The following is a 21097-nucleotide window of genomic DNA, read 5'->3' as shown; positions in this document are numbered from 1 at the left end:
ATAAGCTTTATATAATCTTGTAGAGGAATAATTAACATTTCAGTTTAAGAGATCAAGGTTACAATTAAAAATACAGAATAAAATTATGTTGTATAAGTGAGGATATGTTATAGCATTTGAGCCAGTGCTGATGTATAGTATATATATGACAATGTATTCAGAAGAAATGTCGGTTGAAGCAAAAATAAAGAGGATTTATTTCTACTTTGAATAAAGGCTTATTTAAGTATGAGGTAACTAAACTATGAGAAATGCACTAACAAAAAAAAAACATGCTAATAATACTTCTACTCGAAAGTAACTAATTCTTTTACATTCAGATATTGTACAGGTTGTCAGGAGTTTCCATTACATAGCGGAGATTTAGCACACAAGGTGTAGGTAAAATATTTTTAATATAAACATACAAAATGAGGATGATTTATGATGCCTTGTAACCTTCGAAGCATATTTATAGTAAGCACTATTGGTTGCATTTAAATATGGTTCATTATAAATGAACTATTTACTGTACCAGTACAATTCCATACCATGTGTTGAGTACTACAAAGACTACCCACTACCCTTCCAAAGAAGCACTGTAATACTAACCGCATACCATTGGCTAAATGCTTGGCTACTATTACTTTAACAAGATTTCATTATAAAATCCCACCTTAAAAGCTTTTAAAAATAGCCTACATGGTTAAGGTGCTGTTTGCTTGAATTTTTCCTCTATACTCTAGTAACCTCTTTGAAAAGCAAAGCGTGTTGCACCAGAAGCTGCAAATGAATGCTTATAATGTGTGAAAGTCTCTGTGACATAGAACAACATAGAACAACGGTGAGTTTAGTATTTCCAGTTATTAATGAAATCACTAGACAGGTAGTTAATCATGGGTCATTATCAGTGGTGACATTCACAATTACTGTATCTTACTTCTTGGCAGGGAAAGAGACTTTCAGGTTATACTGGTAAGCCTGATCTGTGCTCCTCTTCCATCGTGGCTCGCTGGGGGAGGAGCTTCATTAGGGGTCAAAGATGGATGATCAATACTCACGTCTCATATCCAAACAGTATTGAGGTCAGATAATTGTAGCCCTAATTTAAGTGTGATGTTTAATCCCAGTTATTTTCTTGAAGATGAAATATTTATATTTTGGAAGATGTTTTTTAAGAGTAAAAACCTTTATGATGTTTTAAAAATAGTTAATTCTCAAGCCCAGATCTGTCATAATGTAAGCACACACACTGAGAAAATTACACATTTTGTTATAAGATCCTCAAAGCATATCTCATCATGTACTTTACTGTAAATAATCAATAATAGTTACAAATCACTAGAAATGAACTCATATTTTTTTACTAATTGTATGCTCTAATTGTTTATCATATTCACCAAAGTACCAGATTCCCTGCTATACCCATAGTCTGGTGGGTGACTATGTGTGTGTCAGCTTCCTAACTTTGTTCCCACTTATATATTTTACAAGTCAGTTTACAGCGATAATTTACAGCGATAATTGTTCAAATCTGGCGTGTTATGCTACGAGAATCTTATAACGATTTTTCTACTAGGCAGTCATATAGATTTGGTTCATATTCATCCCAACAGAGCACTCTACTACTACAACACCCGCCATGTGAAACACAAACAGAACTTCATCTCACGTTCGGTCACTCATACCTTCACAATTAGCACCTTCCTGACCTTTATTTTATTTAATATTCATTTAATTGTCATTTAAATCATACACTGATTATTTTAAAATAACATTCAGTATTTTGATAATAAGCCAGTTATGTTTTATAAAGTACCATATGAAACTACACAATATATTTTAACCAAGTTTTAAGCAATGAAACCAAGTTTTTACTATGATCACTTAAAAGGGTGTAGTGCAGTTTTTATCTTGTGCCTAGAAATAAGTGGTAAGTATCAATTATACATACGTGGATAATATTCTTACAATCACACAAAAACATCACATAACCATGCAAAATGCTTCACATGAAAGACAGAATTGTGGCAAGTATCACTGAAAAATAACTGATTTTCACATTTTAAATGGCATATATAACCTCTCATAAGCATAATATGGTGACCTGCTAATTAAAAAGCAGTAATATAAAGCAAAGAGCTGCAAAATGATTTACTCACTTTACAGAAGGAAAAGTGATCTTCACTTGATAGACGTCATCAGTTTCAGGAGCAGCTTGACGTTTGGCCCTCGAGTCCATAGTGTCACGAGCTACACGGTTCCTTCGAGAGCAGTCAACAATTACATCGAGGCCATTGCATTGTCCCGTAGAAGCAGCAGTGTGAGTGCAGAAGTTCCACTGAGCATTCAGTTTGTTTAGTGCCTGGAGGAGCAGGGGGGAAAATTATTGACACTGACAGGCAGGACTTTTCTGACTCTGGGATAACTTTTTAATTCTGTACCTTTAGTCTAAGTCCAGACTAAGTCTATTGATACTATGACTTCTAGAAAAAGTCTATTGATATATATATTTATTCATTTATTCAGTCTTTCTGCCTCTATTATTCTTAATTCCATATTAAAAATGTGAGATACACACATATTCAGTATATGTATAAATTACAGTTGGATAATAGAATCTCATTTCTACCAAATTTTGAAAGTTTTTGTGGATGCTCTTTTAAGATTCCATTTATTATGGAGAAAAAAAATATTAGGACAATACTTATACATTACATAATTAATACTTAACAGATAAATGCTCATTTTAGTACAATAACCTCTATACAAAAAAAAAGTACACATACTGGACCAAGTAACTTACCAAATACTGTAATTGCTGCAATTCATGGACTGAACTGTATGTCAACTAAAATCTACCACTATAACTGCTAATACAAGTTTCTCACTCTAAAGAAAAACAAAGTTATTTCGTTATGAAACTTACAATCTTAATCCTTTCACTGAGAACATTTTGGCCAGCTGCATTGCAAATTACAGAGGATGGGAACTGCATGTTAATGTTGAAGACTCTTTGTGCAGGAGAGGCTGGGGAACACGACGGGTACACCAGTGGGTATGATGGGTCGTGTGTTGGACGCCAAAAGCCCTCGGCACCACACGTGTAGAAGTCGGGAACCTTTAAAATAATATAAAAGGTATCAAATATAAAATGAGAATAGCAGGCACAGTATCTTATGGTGCAAATGTGTAAAATATACTATACGTATATAATATATATATACTGTACTGTATTTATTATTACAAAAAAATGAAAGCACAGAATCATTAAAATGGAATTCTCTAATTTATTCAAATACAGTATAGAGTAATAGAATTTTGAAATAAAAATAATTTCTAACAACTTTGCCGCCTCAATTAATGAGGCCAACTGAATTTAGATAATAAAAAAAAACCTGAGTAGTTGACTGAAGTATCTATGGAAGTATTATCAACAAGTTAAGTGATTACTTTTCTTCTCACTAATATTTCTTAACTTTAGCTGCTCACACAGTGCACCACTACTGTACTTGTTGATCTTACTATATTTTATTCCCTTTTGTACACTTAATGAAGATATTAAAATCTGTCCATACATTCTTGTTCCACAATGTGAATATATGATGAATGTTACACTTAGTGTGGGATCCAACCAAGGATGTGCATTTATTTAGGAGTGCTTCAAAAGTTTAATGCATGAAGGCAGTTGATTGATTGATGAAGATTAAGCCACCCAAAAGGTGGCACGGGCATGAATATCCCGTAAGTGGTGGCCCTTTTGAGCCATTACCAGTATCAATAGATGATACTGGAGATCTGTGGAGGTGCGATTGCACCCTGCGTGACGGGAGATGTCTCCCATCAATGCATGAAGGCAGTAAAAAATGTCTCAAGAGACCTCATTAGAGGCCAGTATCTCAGGAAAAGTGAGCTCCACAAAAAAGAAACTCCAAAGACATAACATTGAAGTACACTGTATCACCATGTAAATATTTAATCAATACAGAACTGTATTTATTAACCAATGAGTCACTGATATTTAAAACTATTTGAGTTTAAATTTCACATACCAAATTAATTCCTCACCTTTGTGGAAAACTTGAGCCCATCATTGCACTCAATTTTGCAGACCTTGAAACGGCCACCGGGACCCCAGTCTGAGCAACGCTGAACACCTCCTACAGGATCGTCCAATTTTGGGCAGAACTCTTCCAGTACGTAAACATTAAATGAACAAGTGGCCGAGTTACCAGCAACATCATAGGCCACTCTGGCAACATCGTAAGTACCCCATGTGAAGGCCTGAGTAAATAAAATCCCATTTATATAAAATTTTGCATAAAACATGGTATAGATTCATTATTTCCTTTATAAAATGAAAAATAATATTATTCTAATAGGTACTTTAGTAAATATTACCTTCACAATTTGTAACTTTGTATTGAATGATTAACTAATAAATTTTAAGTTTGTACACACCCTTACATCTTTGCTATTGTAAAATGTATACTGTACAATGCTAGTTACAGTCTGTGGTTGTTGGTACATACCTGTCCTGGAGAATAGCCAGACTTGTCAACAACCTGCTCAATACCAATATTATCAGAAAATACAGGTTCATCCCAATCAACCACTGCAGAGCCATTTCGTGTAATGACCCAAATATCTCCAGGGCAGTGGTCCACACGAGGAGGCGTCTTGTCCCTTTCCAATACCGAGCAGTCCCCTGTGTAGCCAGGGGGACACACATACTGTCCACAGGTAGATGGTCCAATCCGCTCCACATTGCCCTTTACCATATCATAACCAGTCCATCGAAGTAAAAGACCATCAAACATAACTGGAGAGTTCATGCATGAGCGAACCTATTGCGAGAGATTACCAAAAAAAATTATTTTGAAATGCAGTGTAAAAATGTAAAATATGCTTTATTAATCAAACTTTTTCACCAGATGTACTATACAAAATTCATTGTAGAGTAGTGTATATCTAAAATGAAGATCATTTTTGACTGCAATATCACAAATAGTGTACAAATTTCTCACCATTTTTGGAATTTCTGTGCGGAAGTCAAGAGGACGATTCCAGGCATTAAGACGAGCAACACGACCATGGAAACCTCGTTCGTTAGTGTAGCCAGCAAATTTAGTCTCAACAGAGCCAAGGGTCAACCAGCCACTGAAAAATATATTCAATGTTAGCATACAATATAAACTAAAATAACATTAATACCTGCTACAAGTATTTGTAATGATAAATAAGGACCATTAAATTAATAGGTGATGTGTGCTGAACCCAACTCACCATTTAAGAGAAATGGTCGCCATTTTGAATATTCTTGAACTGTACTAGTACTGTATTAATATAGGGCCACTAAATACGACTAGCAATTCGAATATCATGAAACTAAGGTGTGGGTTTACATAGTAAATTGTACAATATATATTGGTTCTACATTAAATTAAAGAGAGTCTCGACTAATATTTAGTAGTGGTTAAGGTTAAAATTTTGGAGGTAAATATTGGTTTAATATATATAAGAATTATTCCTACAGTAATACAGCATGTATTCCTGAAATACATGCTGTATTTCAGAGCAATTACAGTATATGAGTAGTTTGCGTACCTTGCAGCACATATGATTAGTATGTTTTGTGTTTGTGGGGATGTGTGTACAGTACTGTACCTGAACAAATCATATGATGTTCAGATTTGTTCATTTGATGCATCACGTTAGTGTGATCTCTGTGTGTAATGTAGTACTGTACCTGTTTCTTGGGTCAAAAGTCTGCCTCTATTACTGCCCGATTCTCATGATTTGACAAGTATCTAACCTGAAATGCTTTTCCCAACTACTGCATAAGCATATGAATCTAGACAAACCAACTTAATCTGTTAGGATCGATGCTCAGTAGTTCTAAGGTTGCAAACAAATCGAGAAGCATTAATTCCACTACAGTATAGCACTTAAAATTGAACACTGCTGTTGAAAGCATTAGAACTGAGGTGCATTAAGTGTGAGGGGAGGTTTCTATTATGGACAGTTCTTATTTTTTGTTTGGGTTCACACGGAAAGAGCAGATAACATTAGATCTTCTATTAGTTTGTTTATGTAATTATAAGGCTATCAAGTCCTTAATCCTAATTTTCGCCGGAATACGACTCGCCAAATCGTTTGACAACCAGGCACTTATACAGTACTATGATGTGCTGCATAAATACTGGCAAGATTTCTTATAATTGTCAGCAGTTTTATGGTTGCCAGAGCTTACAACCTTCTGGAATTTGTTTCACCATCCACAGCTAAGTTGGTAAATAGTTATTGCCTCTTATCATTTCTACACCATTTCTCCTCTAGCTCAATACTATGACCTACAACCTTTTACCTGCTTGCTGTCTTGTATCTTATTACAAACTTTTATGTGGCTATCATATCCCATTTTTTTTATTTTATCTTTGAATTTTAGCTATTCCAAAACATTTACTCTATACATAAAGCTCGATTTGTTGCACACATTTGGATTTTGTTTAGTTTATTATTTTTGTTGGTGTGTACTGTGTCATAGTCAAGTCAGTGCACATGTATGTACAAGTATACTGTACCTGCATGTATAGTACAGTATTGGTGACTGAGTGCACATGCAAGTATGTATATGTGCATGTGAGATTATTTTTTCATAGTTACACCCCACCAGTGTAATAAAAACAAAAAAAAATAATAAACGTACTACATGGGCAACTGGCGTCCTTGGGCAAATCCTTCCACCTGAGCAACAACTACGGCATCGGTGGTGAGAGTGAGCACACCAGCGGTGCCGTCCCACACGAGAGCGACGTGGTGCCACTGACCGTCGTTGACTGGGATGTTAGGACGGTAGGTTACAAACTCCTTCAGATCTTTAAAGAACTCTATGGCAATACCTGCATTGGTCGCTTGAAGAATAACCCTCTTGTCAGACGGCACATATGGGCTCCTGTTGTGGAATATATAAGGAATAGGTTACGACACACTTAACCCAGTTTTCTAAGGTACCTGGGAAGCAACAATTGCAATATTAGTATGATAAATGTAAAATTTAGAGTATCATAAAAAGGCATTAATATCAGCATTCTTAAAATGTATAAAAATAATGTTTGAATATACTTTATTTCCATTTATCAACTAAAACAGAGGCTGATAAATATTGCCATATAAATACTTCACTGCAAACTATTAAATAATAATACTAGTAATGTACATACATTTTATGTATGTACTAATATTTTAGAAAACAATGCAAAGTACAAACTTACGAAACAGAGTAGAGTGTGAAAATGGTGCCTAGATCGTCAGGGATGGCAAACTGAACCCAGAGTGCCAGAGTGAAGGATGTGGCACTGCCGAGCATGAAGGGCGTTGCTAGTGAGGCACTGGATGCCTTGCTCTCATCATTTATGTATAACTCATAGTCGATATTGATCACTAATGAAAAAGATGGATTAAATTAAAATTAAAATGTTAAATAATTAAATTAAATAATTCATTACATATTTGTTGATGAAAAATATAGTGCATGTCAATAACTGAATAAGAAAAGAAACTAAGCATAATAGAATGAGATTCAAGACAATGCACTTTAAAACACTTTCATCTCATGCCAAAACACGAAGCTATACAAGGAGCAAGAACTTAAATTTGTAATTCACAAAATGAGTTAGGAATGATTAAATACTCACCCTTCCTACAGTCTTCTCCAGTAAGGTTGAAAGGACACTTGCAGTAGAAATCATTAGTCAAGTCAATGCACGTTGCACCAGGGGGACACGAAGTTGGTGTGCAGTTAACAATGTCCTCATCGCAGTGTCTTCCAGTGTAACCTGCAGGGCACACACACTCATAGCCAGCACCTCGGTCAATACATGTGGCACCATTTTTACACAGACCGGCCTCACAGGCATCAAACTCAAATTGACAGCCAATGCCAGTGAAGTCCTCAGAGCAGGTGCAGTTGAGACCAGAACCATAGTCTTGACAGGAGGCTCCGTTCATGCAGGGATTGCCCACACACCGTTCAGGGGTAACCTGGCACCTCTTTCCATCAGTTCCAGATGGGCAAACACAGAAGTAGTCCTCAAATAGGTTTAAGCATTCAGCCTTATTGAGGCAAGGCACAGATTCACAACCACCAATGTCATTTTCACATCGTTTGCCTGTCCACCCTGGTCTGCAGGTGCAAGTGAAGTCTGCTACACCATCTATGCACAGACCCTCATTAAAGCATGGGTTTGTGGCACATTCATTAATGTTGTTTTCACAAAATTCACCATCATAGCCAGGATGACATTGGCACTTGAACATGTTGTCAAGGTCCAAACATTTTTCTGTGCCAACTGGATTGCAAGGATTGCTGATGCACTCATCAATTGATGCCTCGCATTGTAAACCTACAAAGCCAGGTCTGCATTCACACATGAAGCCATCAAGTTTGTCAACACAAGTACCACCATTCTGGCAAGGTTCAGAAACACAATCGTCAATTGTGTGCTGACAAAGTTTTCCAGTATACCCGGTGTCACATTCACAACGGAATTCATTAACCAAGTCAATGCACTCGCCGCCATTCTGACAGGGATCTTCAACACAGTCATCTTCATTTACTTCACAGCTTTCCCCTGTCCAACCTGGATGGCAAATGCACTCATGATAGAAGAAACGGTCAACACAGATGCCATTGGTACATGGGGAAGATTTGCAGAGGTCTACTTTGATGTGGCAACGTTTTCCTGTGAAACCATTTGGACAGTCACAACGAAAATCATGAATGAGATCTGTACAGTTGGCTTCGAGTAGACAAGGGTTCTCTTTGCAATCATCTATGTTCACTTCACACATTCGTCCTTCCCAGCCAGGCAGACATTCACACCGGAAACGACCTTGTTCTAGTGGTACACAGGCTGCATTATTAGCACAAGGGTTATCCTTTTCTGTACATGGGTTTACTGTGATATTGCAGCCAGGACCAGTATAGCCTGAACGGCACAGACACTCGTATGTATCTTTCCCGGGGTTATCCTTGCACATGGCTCGGTCAGGACAAGCATCCTCAACACATTCACTGACTTCATCTTGGCACTGAAGCCCACTGTATCCTTCAGCACATTCACATTTGTAACCCTGGGGAAGATCAACACAAGTTCCCTGGTTATAGCATGGTTGTGAGGCACACTCATCAATATCCACATCACAGAATCTGCCAGTAAAACCTGCAGGGCAATAACACTGCACTTGGTGCTGACGTGATAAGCACAAGCCTCCGTTCTGACAGATTCCCTCAGTGCAGATCACAGGTACACATTCTTCCTCGGAGCTTGATCCTGCATCTAGGGTGCGATTTCCTGTTGAACACTCAAGACAAGTTGTCCGACCATCAAATGGCTGATAGAAGTTGAAGGGGCAGGGTGCACATGGTTCCAGTCCTGTATCAGAGTAACTTCCTTCTCTGCACTTCCTGCGACACATTTGCTGGGAGGCAGTGGCAGCTGCATAGGTGAAAGTGTCTGGAGGACAAGCCTGGCATTTCTTGAAACCATCGACAGGAGGATCTTCTGTGTAAGAATTGTGTGGGCAGTTTAGACATGGTACTAGACCTGTTGGTGAATAAGTCCCATAACCACAGACAGGGACACAGTCCATAGCAGATTTGCTACCTTCATTGTATGTGTATGTACCGGGCAAGCATTGTTTACAAGCACCTTGACGACTCTGGTCCTGGTAGAATCCTCTCTGGCAAGGAGAACAGGCCTTCTCTTCCCGACGTGCAAAGGTACCAGCAGGACAGTGAAGGCAACGTGGCACCACAGCTGTATCTACATTTAGAACCTCTCCAACATTGCAAGTGAATCCTCGAGTGACATTGGAACTCAAAGCACGCATCGGTGGACAAGAGTTGCCTGCAGACGACAGATTGAGTATGGGTTCAATTACTGCAGAAGTTGAAGGCACACTCAAATCAAAAATCAATGATAATGTGGAACCACAGAGCTCATAAAGCAGTTTTTGTTTAACTTCAGGAGTCAAACGAACCACATATTGAACCTCCACTACATTTTCCTGTGCAAGATTAAGTGTCGTATCATGGAAAATCACATCAATAGCTACATTAACAGCAGCAGAGCAGCGGCTAGACAACACACCATTGAGACTTTCATAGTATTGCTGCAGGAGACTTTTATATTGAGTGAGACAGGTGGGCTGTACGGCACCATTAGCTCGATACAAAACAGATGCCAAGACATCGTAGCTGGCCTCCTGAGTGTCCTCACTAACACAATCAGGAACCACTCGTGAGGGTTGCCAAGAGGTCTCTATGGTGCAAGTGAAAGCCTTGACTGGCATGTTATCAGTAAATCTAAATCCATCATTGCATGTAGCCAAACATTCCATACTTTTACCTTCACCCGGTATGCAATTCAGTTTACCATTTGCTGGTTCCTTTAATTCCCAATCTACACAAGCTGTTGCCTGCACAGCAACTTGAAAGTTACAGGATGCAGCATTTCCAGAGGGATCTGTAGCAATGACACTAACATTCGCATAACCTCCAACTCTTATAAGTGCAACTTCAGGTGTTACTCTCAGCTTATAATGTCCACTATTATCACTGGCATTTACACTAGACAATGTGATTGAGGAGTTAAAGTTCACACGATAATTTTCTTGTTGTTCAACCAATGCAATCACATAACTCTGAGGACAGGTAACTGAAGGTGGAATGTCATCGGGGACAGTAATATTAATCTGACAAATGGCAACATTTCCATCAAAATCAAATGCCAAATATTCAACCATCATATCCTTAAAAATATGCATAGGGGGTCGGAAGCCAGCTGGACGTATTTCAGTGCGAGCAATCGTGCCTGAATTGTCATATGCAGTTGGCACTGTAAAGTTGACACTTTGGAAGCCATCAACACCCTTTTGAACAACTATAGGATTAATGGGGCAATTTGCAAATTGTGGTGGTTCATTATCAACACATATAGGGAAGCCCATGTCATAGCCAAGGAGGCGCTTCTCAGCTGGTTCATCCTCACAACCCATCAATTCAAATTTAAGGCATGGATTTTTATCATAGCTGACAATGCCAAGAATAACAAAGCGTGCCGTCACAACCGTTGGGAGCGTTATCATTGCCAGCTCCCCATAATTGCCTGGATCTCGAGCTGTAAGATTAAAATTTGGGAAGTAGACGATGTAATTTTCTTCCTCCTGTTCCTTATAGAAGAAGCGAATTTCAGTTGGTCTTCCAACAACATCATTTGTAATAACTCCTTTCACTAAAACTGCCTTAATTCTGTGCACTGTTCCTAGGTCTACGGTGACATATGTAAAAGATTCCGTCAGGCCACACCACCCAGTGGCAGAGTTCAAACGAATATTATGAGCCTCATAGTTCCCACGCTCGGAGGTGGCATTAATAGCAGATGATGGAATCTTGCCCGATGTTATCCCAATTGGAGCAACAACACGACACTCTGGCTCACGTATGCAATGAATGGGTTCATCAGTAATGGGGATATAGCCTGGACGAGAACATTCAAATTTCACTTCAGACCCTTGCTCATAGCTAGAAGCAATTTGTGTACCCTCAGGTGGGTGGCCAGGATCAGAGCAAACGGGGCCTTCACATCTTAGGTCACCGAAGTCCCAGTTACCATCAGCCTGGCACGTAACTGCATTGTCATTTCTGCTAGTTTGGCCAGCAAGGCTGAATGTGTCTTCACAGCCAAAGAAAAAGGATGACTGATACTGAGTGTCTACAGTATAGCCATATGTAGCCCCAGGTGTCTCTGCTGGTATGCCACAGTCGACACGTGGGCATTCTGGTGGAATACCTGCCATCCAGTAATCTTGGAAGCCAGGCTGAGGATCATACACACACTCACGGAATCCAGATGTCAATGTATTCCTTAATGGTCTGCCTTCTTGATTACAAGTAATAGTTTCATTTTCCATGAATGGGATCACTGGAGCATCAGGCTTAGTAAAATGAACTGTAAGGTGTTCTTCCGGGTTATTTCGTAAGGGTTCACAAGCTGCATACCGACATTCAGGTAAAGTACCATTCCAAATACCATTACTGTTACATATTAGTTTGTCAGATCCAACCATGACATATCCGAAATTGCATTGGAATGAGACAAGATCCCCGTAATGATACATGTCACGAGTATCCAGCAACAATCCATTTGATGGTGACTCCAGTCCTGGACACATCTTCCTTACGCATGTCTTGTTCAGCCGATAGGTGTCACCATCACGGAGACCAGATTCATATTTCTCTGTGTAGAACCCAGCTGTCCCATTTTCAGTGAAGAGATCATAACCAACATTACACAGACAAGAGAAAGATCCTGGAGAATTGATGCAACGCTGATCGCAGCCTCCATTATTATCTTCACATTCATTTACATCAATACAGTCTTGGCGTGCACAGCCCATGAGTTCAAACTTAAGGCAGGGTGCCGTTTCATAATCAGCAATAGTGAGACGGATATAACGAGCTTCAACAGGAGTAGGGAGGTTTACTACAGACAAAGAAACCCCCGAGGTAATTCTGAACTCCACTGGTGATCCATCACGATTGGTGTACTCACGAAACACGTCAGTTAGATCATCTGTGTACTGCAAGCGGATAGATTTAGCAAAGGCGCTCTGACCATCAGCACGCTCAACAGGCTGTGTACGGAAACCAATGATAACAGTAGGGACACGAAGGTCAACCATAACCCAGTTTCGACCAGGCTCATGCTCAGCACCACACCAGCCAAGCTGAGAGTTGAGACGTACACTCTGAAATACAAAAATATATTACTGTATTATTATTTTCCTGTACTGGTAAAAAACTTTTTGAACTTTATTCCTGTGCATCACAAGATTTATTTTATTTCTGCCTAAACTGAAATAACAAGTGTTTGCATTAACTGTTGTTAATTACTATTTTGTATTACTGTTGTCATATACATTTGTGTGGTAATTCAAAAAATGATCCTTCACTTAGTAAAAAAGCTACAGTATATAAATGACGTCCTACTTCTGTATACATTATATACAAGTTTATAGAACAATAATAGTGTAGTGAAAATTTAGGAGTTGTGGCTTATCAATTATATGTATATATTTTTCAAGACTATACAATACAGTACATGAATTTTACACTTTGCATTCTCAAGAACCCTTACATTCTTTTCATAACCTGCAGCAGTGGAAGACACAAACATTGCATCATCTGGAATACCACCATCAGATACACCAAGGTCTCCTCGTGGCCGACAGTCAAGATTAGGTCGGAAGCCAGGCTTGCACATACACGAGAAGGCTCCAGGGGTGTTTTTGCATTCAGTTGAGGCAGCATCGCACTGGGCGGCATCACATTCATTAATATCTGAGGTAATGAAAAGTAAACCCATCATTACTCAAAAAAATCAGCCATTAGAATTGCACCAAATTCTGTCTTCAAACATCCCCAAAATCAATAATCATACACACACATAATCAATGAAATAATTAAACTAACCTTGACAAGTTGGTAGGTTAAGAAATTGTTGGTCTGAGCCACACTGGATGATGGAAGAACCAACTAACTGGTAACCACGATGGCACTGCACTCTGGCTTCGTCTCCAAAGTAGTAGTCACGGGTAAGATCAGCAACAAATCCATTAGCAATCTATGGGAGTAGTGATGTTTCCTCAGTAACCAATAGGAAGTTCCCATATCTATCTTCCTAACTCTGAATATCTATATATATATATATACTAGACCTAGTTTTCCTAACCACAATAATGAGAAGTTACATGTTATAAATTGTTATATTGCCTTTATGGATACATCAAATTTTTACTAAAAAAACTTTCATTAAACATTTACATCTTTATTTACTAAACTTCAAATTTTAAGAGAATATGATTAATTGTTAATATTTAGTAACAACAAAATGGGATTTTGTCTTGGTTTATTAAGGATAGGCTTTCAATTCTCGATGAAGGGGAAACCAAAACACAAGCTTTCATTTTGTATTAAATGCTCTATAGCTAACTCTTTGGTCATGCACATAACCATTTTGTCCTAGTATATTAAAGTTAGTCTAGGCCGAATATTTTAAATGCCAATTTGAATAATTGAAATGAAGCATTACTTCTCAGCTGTACAGTTCTGTAGTCTTCTGTATTTATAGCAAAATATTCTAATAAGTTGCATATAAGTTTAAAAAGTATACTGTAGATAGAAAACAAGATTGTAAGCTTTTCCTTACCTTTGGATAATCATAACACTTGATTCTTGAACAAGTGGGCACGTCACCTGACCAAGAGCCATTGGACATGCAGTGGATAACAGGGAGACCAGTGCGGTAATAGCCAGCCTCACACTGAAACCTCACCACGGTGCCATAACTACGTCCTCCACCGTTAAGCACAGTTTGGTTGGCATGTGGGGTTTCTGGTAGAGCAGGGCACTGTGATGCTGTTAAGGAGAAAAATTAATCACATTTGCCTTGAGTGAAATTAAGTGCCTTACAACCAACTACAGTACTCTGATTTGTAAATGCCATTTGTGATAATTTATACAATGTACTGTACAATATTTATAAATCAATACCTGATGCCAAATCAATGTAAGGTACAGACTTGACAGCCGTACTTTAGAGTGCAATTAACAAAACCAGTTCTTACTTTCTTATAAATAATGGGAGGGATATGTATGTACAGTACTGTACATGAGGGGATGTGTGAGGTGGAGTAATGAGGGAAGAGTGGGGACACATGAGGAACATCTTGGTGGATTGATGAGGGCTACAAAATGGTTGAGAGGTGTGTGAATAGACTGTGACACGTTCAAGCTCTTGAAATGTTCATCTCTCTTTCCCATTTGTCTGTGTATTTTCCGCGTACAGTACTGTATATACTCCACAAAACACTTGACCGACAATAAATCTTATTTTACAGGGGACAAGAAGATGATAATATTTACCATAGTATGTGCTTCTACAAACAACCAAGGTGGTAATAAGGGCCTTTTAAACAATGAAAAAAATGTAATGAAGTTGGCTCACCTAGGCACTCTGGAAGTCGCTGCCACTCCCCGTGTTCTGTACATGTGATGGTCTCGACACCCTTGCTGCTGGGGAAGCCAAAGCCTGCATAACATTGGTAGGTGGCTTGACCAAGGTATGTCACATTGGTGGCACCAATACTGAAGCCATTGTCAATCTGGGGCACTGGGCCACAGTAAACAACTGAAACATAAGCATAATTAATGCTGAAATATTATTGGTAGTATTAATGCTGAAATAGTATTAGTAGCATTAAACGTCATATTATGAAAAATCAAGAATAATTTAAAATTTGATGTATCAAACAAAAAAATAATCAAGCTGCATATTACAAATTTTCCTTCCCTTCAAAATGCATAAATCTTTTACCATTTACTTTTTCCTTAAAATGTACAATGACCTTGCTATTCTTATCCTTAACATTCTGAGGGTTTACCTTGGCATTTGGGAATATAGTCAGTGGACCAGGTCCCCCCAGGCATACATGTAGTAACAATGGCAGTCTTGTTATTGGCAAACTCTTGACCCACAGGACATGTGTAAGTCACAATGCTGCCAAAGGAGGTGTCACGTGAAGAAGCAATGGCTCCTTCACCAGCAGTTAACATTGGGCAATCTGTAAAGGAAATTAACATAATGTGCAACAATAAGTCAACATGAGCGAACGAAGAAATGTATTTTCCTAGTTCATAACTGTATTAAAAATAAAATTTTGAAATTTATTACAAAAAATATATTTAATATTTTCCTGTAACAAATTCTATGATGATGATGACTTCTGTATATTTAAGCAAGTAATATGTGCCTGAACAACACAATACATCCCCACCACCTCTGCTTTAAGCATTAAAGAAAAGTGCTGAGCAAACACACACATGAATACAGGAGCTAGTTCTCATCCAACAGAGAAAGGTAAGTACAAATGCAGAGGTACTTGTGCTTAACATTACAATATGTGCCTACCCGGTTACAATGGAGAAATAAAAGGAAATTTCTTTTATCTGAATCTTACACCACTTTCAATAGAGCAGAGAATGAGATACATCAACTCACCTGCAGAAAAATTGGCTGACCATCCTCTGGCCGATCGTAGGGGGTCAGAGTTGAACATGAGAAACATGGAGCCAGAATCAGCAGTCAGAGTAATGGTGGGAGGGTTGTTAGCAGAGAAACCTTTGCCAGAATGTAGGCGAATACCTTGAGATGATGTCATCCCATCATACACCTGCACAGTATCCTTATTTTCCACAACAAAGTCATTGAACTGTGGGAAAGAGCATATGTTTCTTAAATGTATTTATATCTACAGAACTGTACTTGCATTAATAATAATAATAATAAACATGATAACTATCTGTATAATAATTAATTATTATTGACAAAATCAGTTGGAACACTGTGGAGATTTAAACTAGTGTTCTAGTGAATACCAGACACTTGCCTTAATTTAATCCACGCAGCCATGATATGACAAAAGCTATTCAACCCAGAACTCTACAGAGTCCACTAACAGTCTGGAGGCCCTAGCTGGTACCACAACCAGCTTTTATGAATAGACCGTCTACACTCTGGCCTCTGGGTAGTGGAGTTCTCCACCAAACCTGCCTTGCAGATCTCCTCACTCTTTTGTATGTGGTAAATAAAAGTAAATAAACCAGCTACTCAGACAAAGGACTTCCGATGGATGCAGTATACATGGATTTTGCTAAGGCCTTTTCTAAGGTATCACATGAAAGACTAGCAAGAAAATTACAGGCACATGGAATAAATGGTAGAATACTAGAAAGGATAAAACAATGGTTAAAACAAAGAAAACAAATTTTGTTTCAGTACCCTGAGTGAGAGAGGTCCTCCACCAGGTCGTCTGATGAGATAGCTGCACTCTTGGTTAGTTGGGTACTCCCTAATACCATAAGCAGGAGAAGAAATGATGCCCTTGTTGGCATCCATAGTTACAGAGCATCCTGAGTAGTACCTGAAAGAAGATGTATTGAATTTGCCTGTTTACAGCAACCAGCTTCCTGTGCCTATCACGGTCACTGAAGATGCCAGCCTTCAGGTAAATTAATCTACACAAGTCTTGTTAGTCTTTTAATCATTCTAATGAATGCAGAAAATAATAAGAAACATCACATTATAAATGCATAAAAGTGTATAACATTTAATTACTATGTATTATTCATATGTTTATTGGTACAGTATACACAAAATTTAAAATAATTTACTTGATGCGGAATCCTCGTTGAGAAACTCCAAGGTTGGTGTAGAAGTAGAAGTAAATAACAGGGCCAGTTGAGACGATAAAACGATGGTTGTCTTCCTGGGAGCCAGTGAGCCGAGCCAGCAGAGGGTCTGAAGGTGAATCACCATCTCGCACCAACACAAAATCTTTGTCTGCAGTGGAAAGAAATAATAATTCTAACATTATTCACAGCAGTTATATGTTAAAAAATAAATATTAAGAATTGCAAGTGATGCCTGACCACAGAAAAATGATTAGTGATTGGTTTTTGAAGCTTCAAAAACCTTTGACAAGTTGCTGGCTTCCTGACCCATCAAAGCCTCTTGGGAGATAGCAGCCCCTAGGTAAATTTATTTAATTCTGATATATATCATCATAACCTACTTAGCAATCATGAATATTGTATAGTCATTTTTCCAAAGTGAAAATAAATTAAACAAACTTAACCAGAAGATGGATATGTACCAAGATTTCAATTATAAAAGCACCAGTAACATACCATCCTCAAGATCCAAATCAAGAATCTCGAGAGTGATGACACGTCCTTGTTGTGTCTTGAGCATGTAAAGACACTCGAGACCACCAGGGTAGTTGAGTGGGTAGTTGTAGGATGTCATAATCTGCTCCTGGGGTGTAGCAATCAATTCTCCACCGCAGTTCTGTGGTTCTGTCTTCCATGATGCCCTAAAAGGAAGATAGCACTGGAGATCAAGCCTAAACAAGTTTCTAACTAAGCAGGCAGAATTCAAAGTTATACAGTATACTGTTATAGCCAGGGGGGGGGATGCACATGGCGAGTTGTGTAGGAAAAGATTACGGATGTACTTCTGCAGAGTGGAGGAATGTTAAATTAATGAACATCATGATAGGAAGAGAAATATATATAACATGATGATACCAGATGCTCATCAGATGTACTTGGATTCCAGCCAATATGACAGAACTCAAAAGGTTTGGGAACCTGTTCACTAGTTGAGTGAAGAAGAGAGGTGGGACCAAAGAGCTGAAATTTAATCTCTTTTGGTAGAGCTGTGTGTGCACACACACACACACACACATTATATTCCATTTGTAATGAAACAACAAGAGGGTACAAGTGGTCGGTAAAACACAATAAGTTGGAAATTGATTAAAATATAATACTAGAGTACTCATATATATTGAGGGTGGTAAATCGGTGAAACAAATTGACAGCGAATGTCATGGAAACTACTTCCATTCACAGATATAAAAGTAGGTATTATAAAACACTGGAATATGGGGATTAACATACAGTACTATATACATTAAGTACCTGACAGCCGGAACTCTCCTTATCCTTTGGACATGCCTTGGAAAGCAATGACAAGCAACCACATAACACATGCTCCTTTTAGCATCATAACGTAAAAATAGGACATAAGAAGAAATATTACATCACTCTTACCTGAAACCTCGCTTCTCCACTGAGGCATCGGTCTTGAATTTGAGAATCATGAAGTTGGAGGCTGAGATGAAAAGTTTATCAGTAAGGTCCTGTCTGCCCGAGAGTGTTGTGAGAGACACAGCCGAGTCCTCGGTACGTCCACCACTGAGAATCTGCACTGTGTCAAAGTTCTTCTCTGTGTCAAATTCGAAGAATTGAAGAATCACATTGTGGCCAACAGGACCCTCTAAGGTCCATTTACAATCCATGTTGGGTCCATACTTTTTGGGGTATTCGGGGCTCTCTATAGAGTCTCCTGATGAACGCATATAGAAGTGGCAACGATTGGGACAGTCAATCTCATCAGACATATCTCCACAGTCATTCTGTCCATCACACTTGAAGGCCTGTTGAAGATAGATAACATTAATTACAATGACCTCTGGAAACCAAGGCACATAATTACACCTAGCTGTAACATTCTTACAGGGAGTAAAGTTTAAGGACTTAAATCAGCTCATAAAAACAAACTAATATATTTATGCCAATAATACTACTGTATACTGCTAAATATAGATGATATTAAGTAGTTTTTGGATAGTTGCAATGTTGAACTTTAACTATACGAATAAACAACAATTTACAAGGAAATTATATTTTAGTTAAGATAAATTTAAGCTATTTAAAAATTCAACATTAATACCAATTTAAAGCTAAATTACTAATTAATCATGGGTGAATCTATTTCAATTTTTTTTAACTAAATCTGTAATATGAAAAGAGTAGAAACTTAATCCCTAATCTGACCCAGAATATAAACTGGACTATATCATGGCTGACCTTGTTGATACATTTTCCATTGGAGCAGTGAAGGGCACCACGGGTGCAGGCTTGAACTCGACACATGAAGGGTAGAAGAGATTCACATGTGCTGAGCTCCCATGACTGGTGCTGGTCAGAGAGTTTGGCTTTCACACACTCCCCACCTGTCACCTGGGGTTGTCCTTGTGACCAGAACCCTGAGGAAACATCATACACTTATTAACACCCCTCAAATACAACTGTATATTAACACCCCTCAAATACAACTGTATATTAATTGAAGCTGAACTTGTCACTTCCTGGTCGACGACCTCTAATATAGTCCAAATACATACAAGGAATAGAAGCGACTTTAGGATGTACAGTATTGAAGAAGCTTGTGTGATGCCTCATACACCCTGTTTGCAAGTCATATACCTAATGCCTCTTGTGCAGGATGGGCCAGGATGTAAGCACTTAACGTTATTATAAATATTTGCAGCATCTTGTATTTATGCTTTCTATAGAACCAATGTCTTACTTTGATCTAGTGCTGTATGTAGGTGGGTAACTTGAGCTAAAACTCTTCTAGTTACATTTTAAGCACAAACATCAATTGAGAGAGAGGAATTAATGATATAACACAGAGAGTTCAGTATTTATCAAAGACAGGTTAAAATCTTCACCGCAGCAGAATGTAGCGTTCAAAGATAGTTGTGGTGTGACACTGTCACATTTTTCATCACGTGTTAATTTTCGTGATTTACACACTTGTATGCTGAGGGTGTGGGGAGGTCCTGCATGTGTACAGTTATGGCAATAATGAGAGTAGCGTGACGAGAGTGAAGGGCATGCATGTACACTCACCCGAGTAGAGCGAGACGTGCTTGCCACTGGCACTCTCCAGGGTGTTGGTAGAGAGGTCATTGAGGGAGACGAGGCCCAGCCAGTAGCTGTTGGTGGGGTCATCGAGGCTGGCGTGGGCCAGACCCTCTGTGAAGTTGTTCTGACTGTAGCTCTCCACCAGCACCAGGTCGGATCCAAATCTGTTGGCAAACCCACACATTAATACGGACTTAGTTTTTTTTTTTTTTTTTAGTTTAGTTCATTTATTATGCACCCCATACCCATCTTGTGGGAGGTAGTGAAAAGGGTTACAGAGGCACATAATGAGCTCAGGGACTGAACCCCACAATTCATTTAGCTAAGCAAGTTACAGTCTTGATGAACTAGTTTCAAAATTCAGTATAAGTCGTCACATCGCCATTAGTCGTCACATCGTCAATATAACAAACATGTAATTATAGGTAAGCTAAGTAAATAAATATGATTGAATAAATTGCATCAAATAAACCAATAAATACTTTTCACTAACAAAATACTGATTAGAATATAATAAAAAGGTATATAAATGGCATGTTACACACACACATAATAACTACACAGGTTCTTTTACAATGTTCTTCAAGTAATTATAACAAAGCATGGTTAAGAAGAACATTTAACGACTTATTTCAACATTTCCTAATAAGAATTGTCGTGAAGACGTCTTTTTAATAATGCACGTAGCCTTTTAATACTTTGTACTAAGGAAAATTA

The 21097-nt window shown here is 38.3% G+C and overlaps 1 protein-coding gene and 1 long non-coding RNA gene across 4 annotated transcripts in view; one reads left to right on the top strand and one right to left on the bottom strand.

The window, feature by feature from the left end:
* The window catches only part of uif (sushi, von Willebrand factor type A, EGF and pentraxin domain-containing protein uif), a 122518-nt gene that overhangs the window by 5895 nt on the left and 95526 nt on the right, over positions 1 to 21097 (bottom strand). For 2 of the 3 annotated variants that reach the window (XM_045758838.2, XM_045758839.2), the window contains exons 5-25: positions 20366 to 20544; positions 19538 to 19716; positions 18719 to 19104; positions 17792 to 17976; positions 17276 to 17444; positions 16884 to 17025; positions 16104 to 16314; positions 15487 to 15666; positions 15051 to 15233; positions 14253 to 14461; positions 13517 to 13667; positions 13182 to 13384; positions 7677 to 12792; positions 7254 to 7422; positions 6689 to 6934; positions 5007 to 5139; positions 4512 to 4826; positions 4048 to 4263; positions 2909 to 3100; positions 2142 to 2344; positions 920 to 991 (exon numbers count right to left, since the gene is read on the bottom strand). In XM_045758838.2, the coding sequence (XP_045614794.2) occupies positions 920 to 991; positions 2142 to 2344; positions 2909 to 3100; positions 4048 to 4263; positions 4512 to 4826; positions 5007 to 5139; positions 6689 to 6934; positions 7254 to 7422; positions 7677 to 12792; positions 13182 to 13384; positions 13517 to 13667; positions 14253 to 14461; positions 15051 to 15233; positions 15487 to 15666; positions 16104 to 16314; positions 16884 to 17025; positions 17276 to 17444; positions 17792 to 17976; positions 18719 to 19104; positions 19538 to 19716; positions 20366 to 20544 (9039 nt within the window). The remainder of the gene's footprint in view (positions 1 to 919; positions 992 to 2141; positions 2345 to 2908; positions 3101 to 4047; positions 4264 to 4511; positions 4827 to 5006; positions 5140 to 6688; positions 6935 to 7253; positions 7423 to 7676; positions 12793 to 13181; positions 13385 to 13516; positions 13668 to 14252; positions 14462 to 15050; positions 15234 to 15486; positions 15667 to 16103; positions 16315 to 16883; positions 17026 to 17275; positions 17445 to 17791; positions 17977 to 18718; positions 19105 to 19537; positions 19717 to 20365; positions 20545 to 21097) is intronic. The other variant, XM_045758841.2, reaches the window with a different exon arrangement.
* Positions 13525 to 15782, top strand: LOC138371439 (uncharacterized). Its single transcript, XR_011230473.1, has 3 exons — positions 13525 to 13638; positions 14944 to 15147; positions 15583 to 15782. It is a non-coding gene; the product is annotated as an uncharacterized lncRNA (long non-coding RNA).

Source organism: Procambarus clarkii, chromosome 35 (assembly GCF_040958095.1).
Source record: "Procambarus clarkii isolate CNS0578487 chromosome 35, FALCON_Pclarkii_2.0, whole genome shotgun sequence".
NCBI classification, from domain to species: domain Eukaryota; kingdom Metazoa; phylum Arthropoda; class Malacostraca; order Decapoda; family Cambaridae; genus Procambarus; species Procambarus clarkii.
Note: the sequence above shows the minus strand (reverse complement) of the source record. Positions and strands in the feature narration are given on the sequence as shown.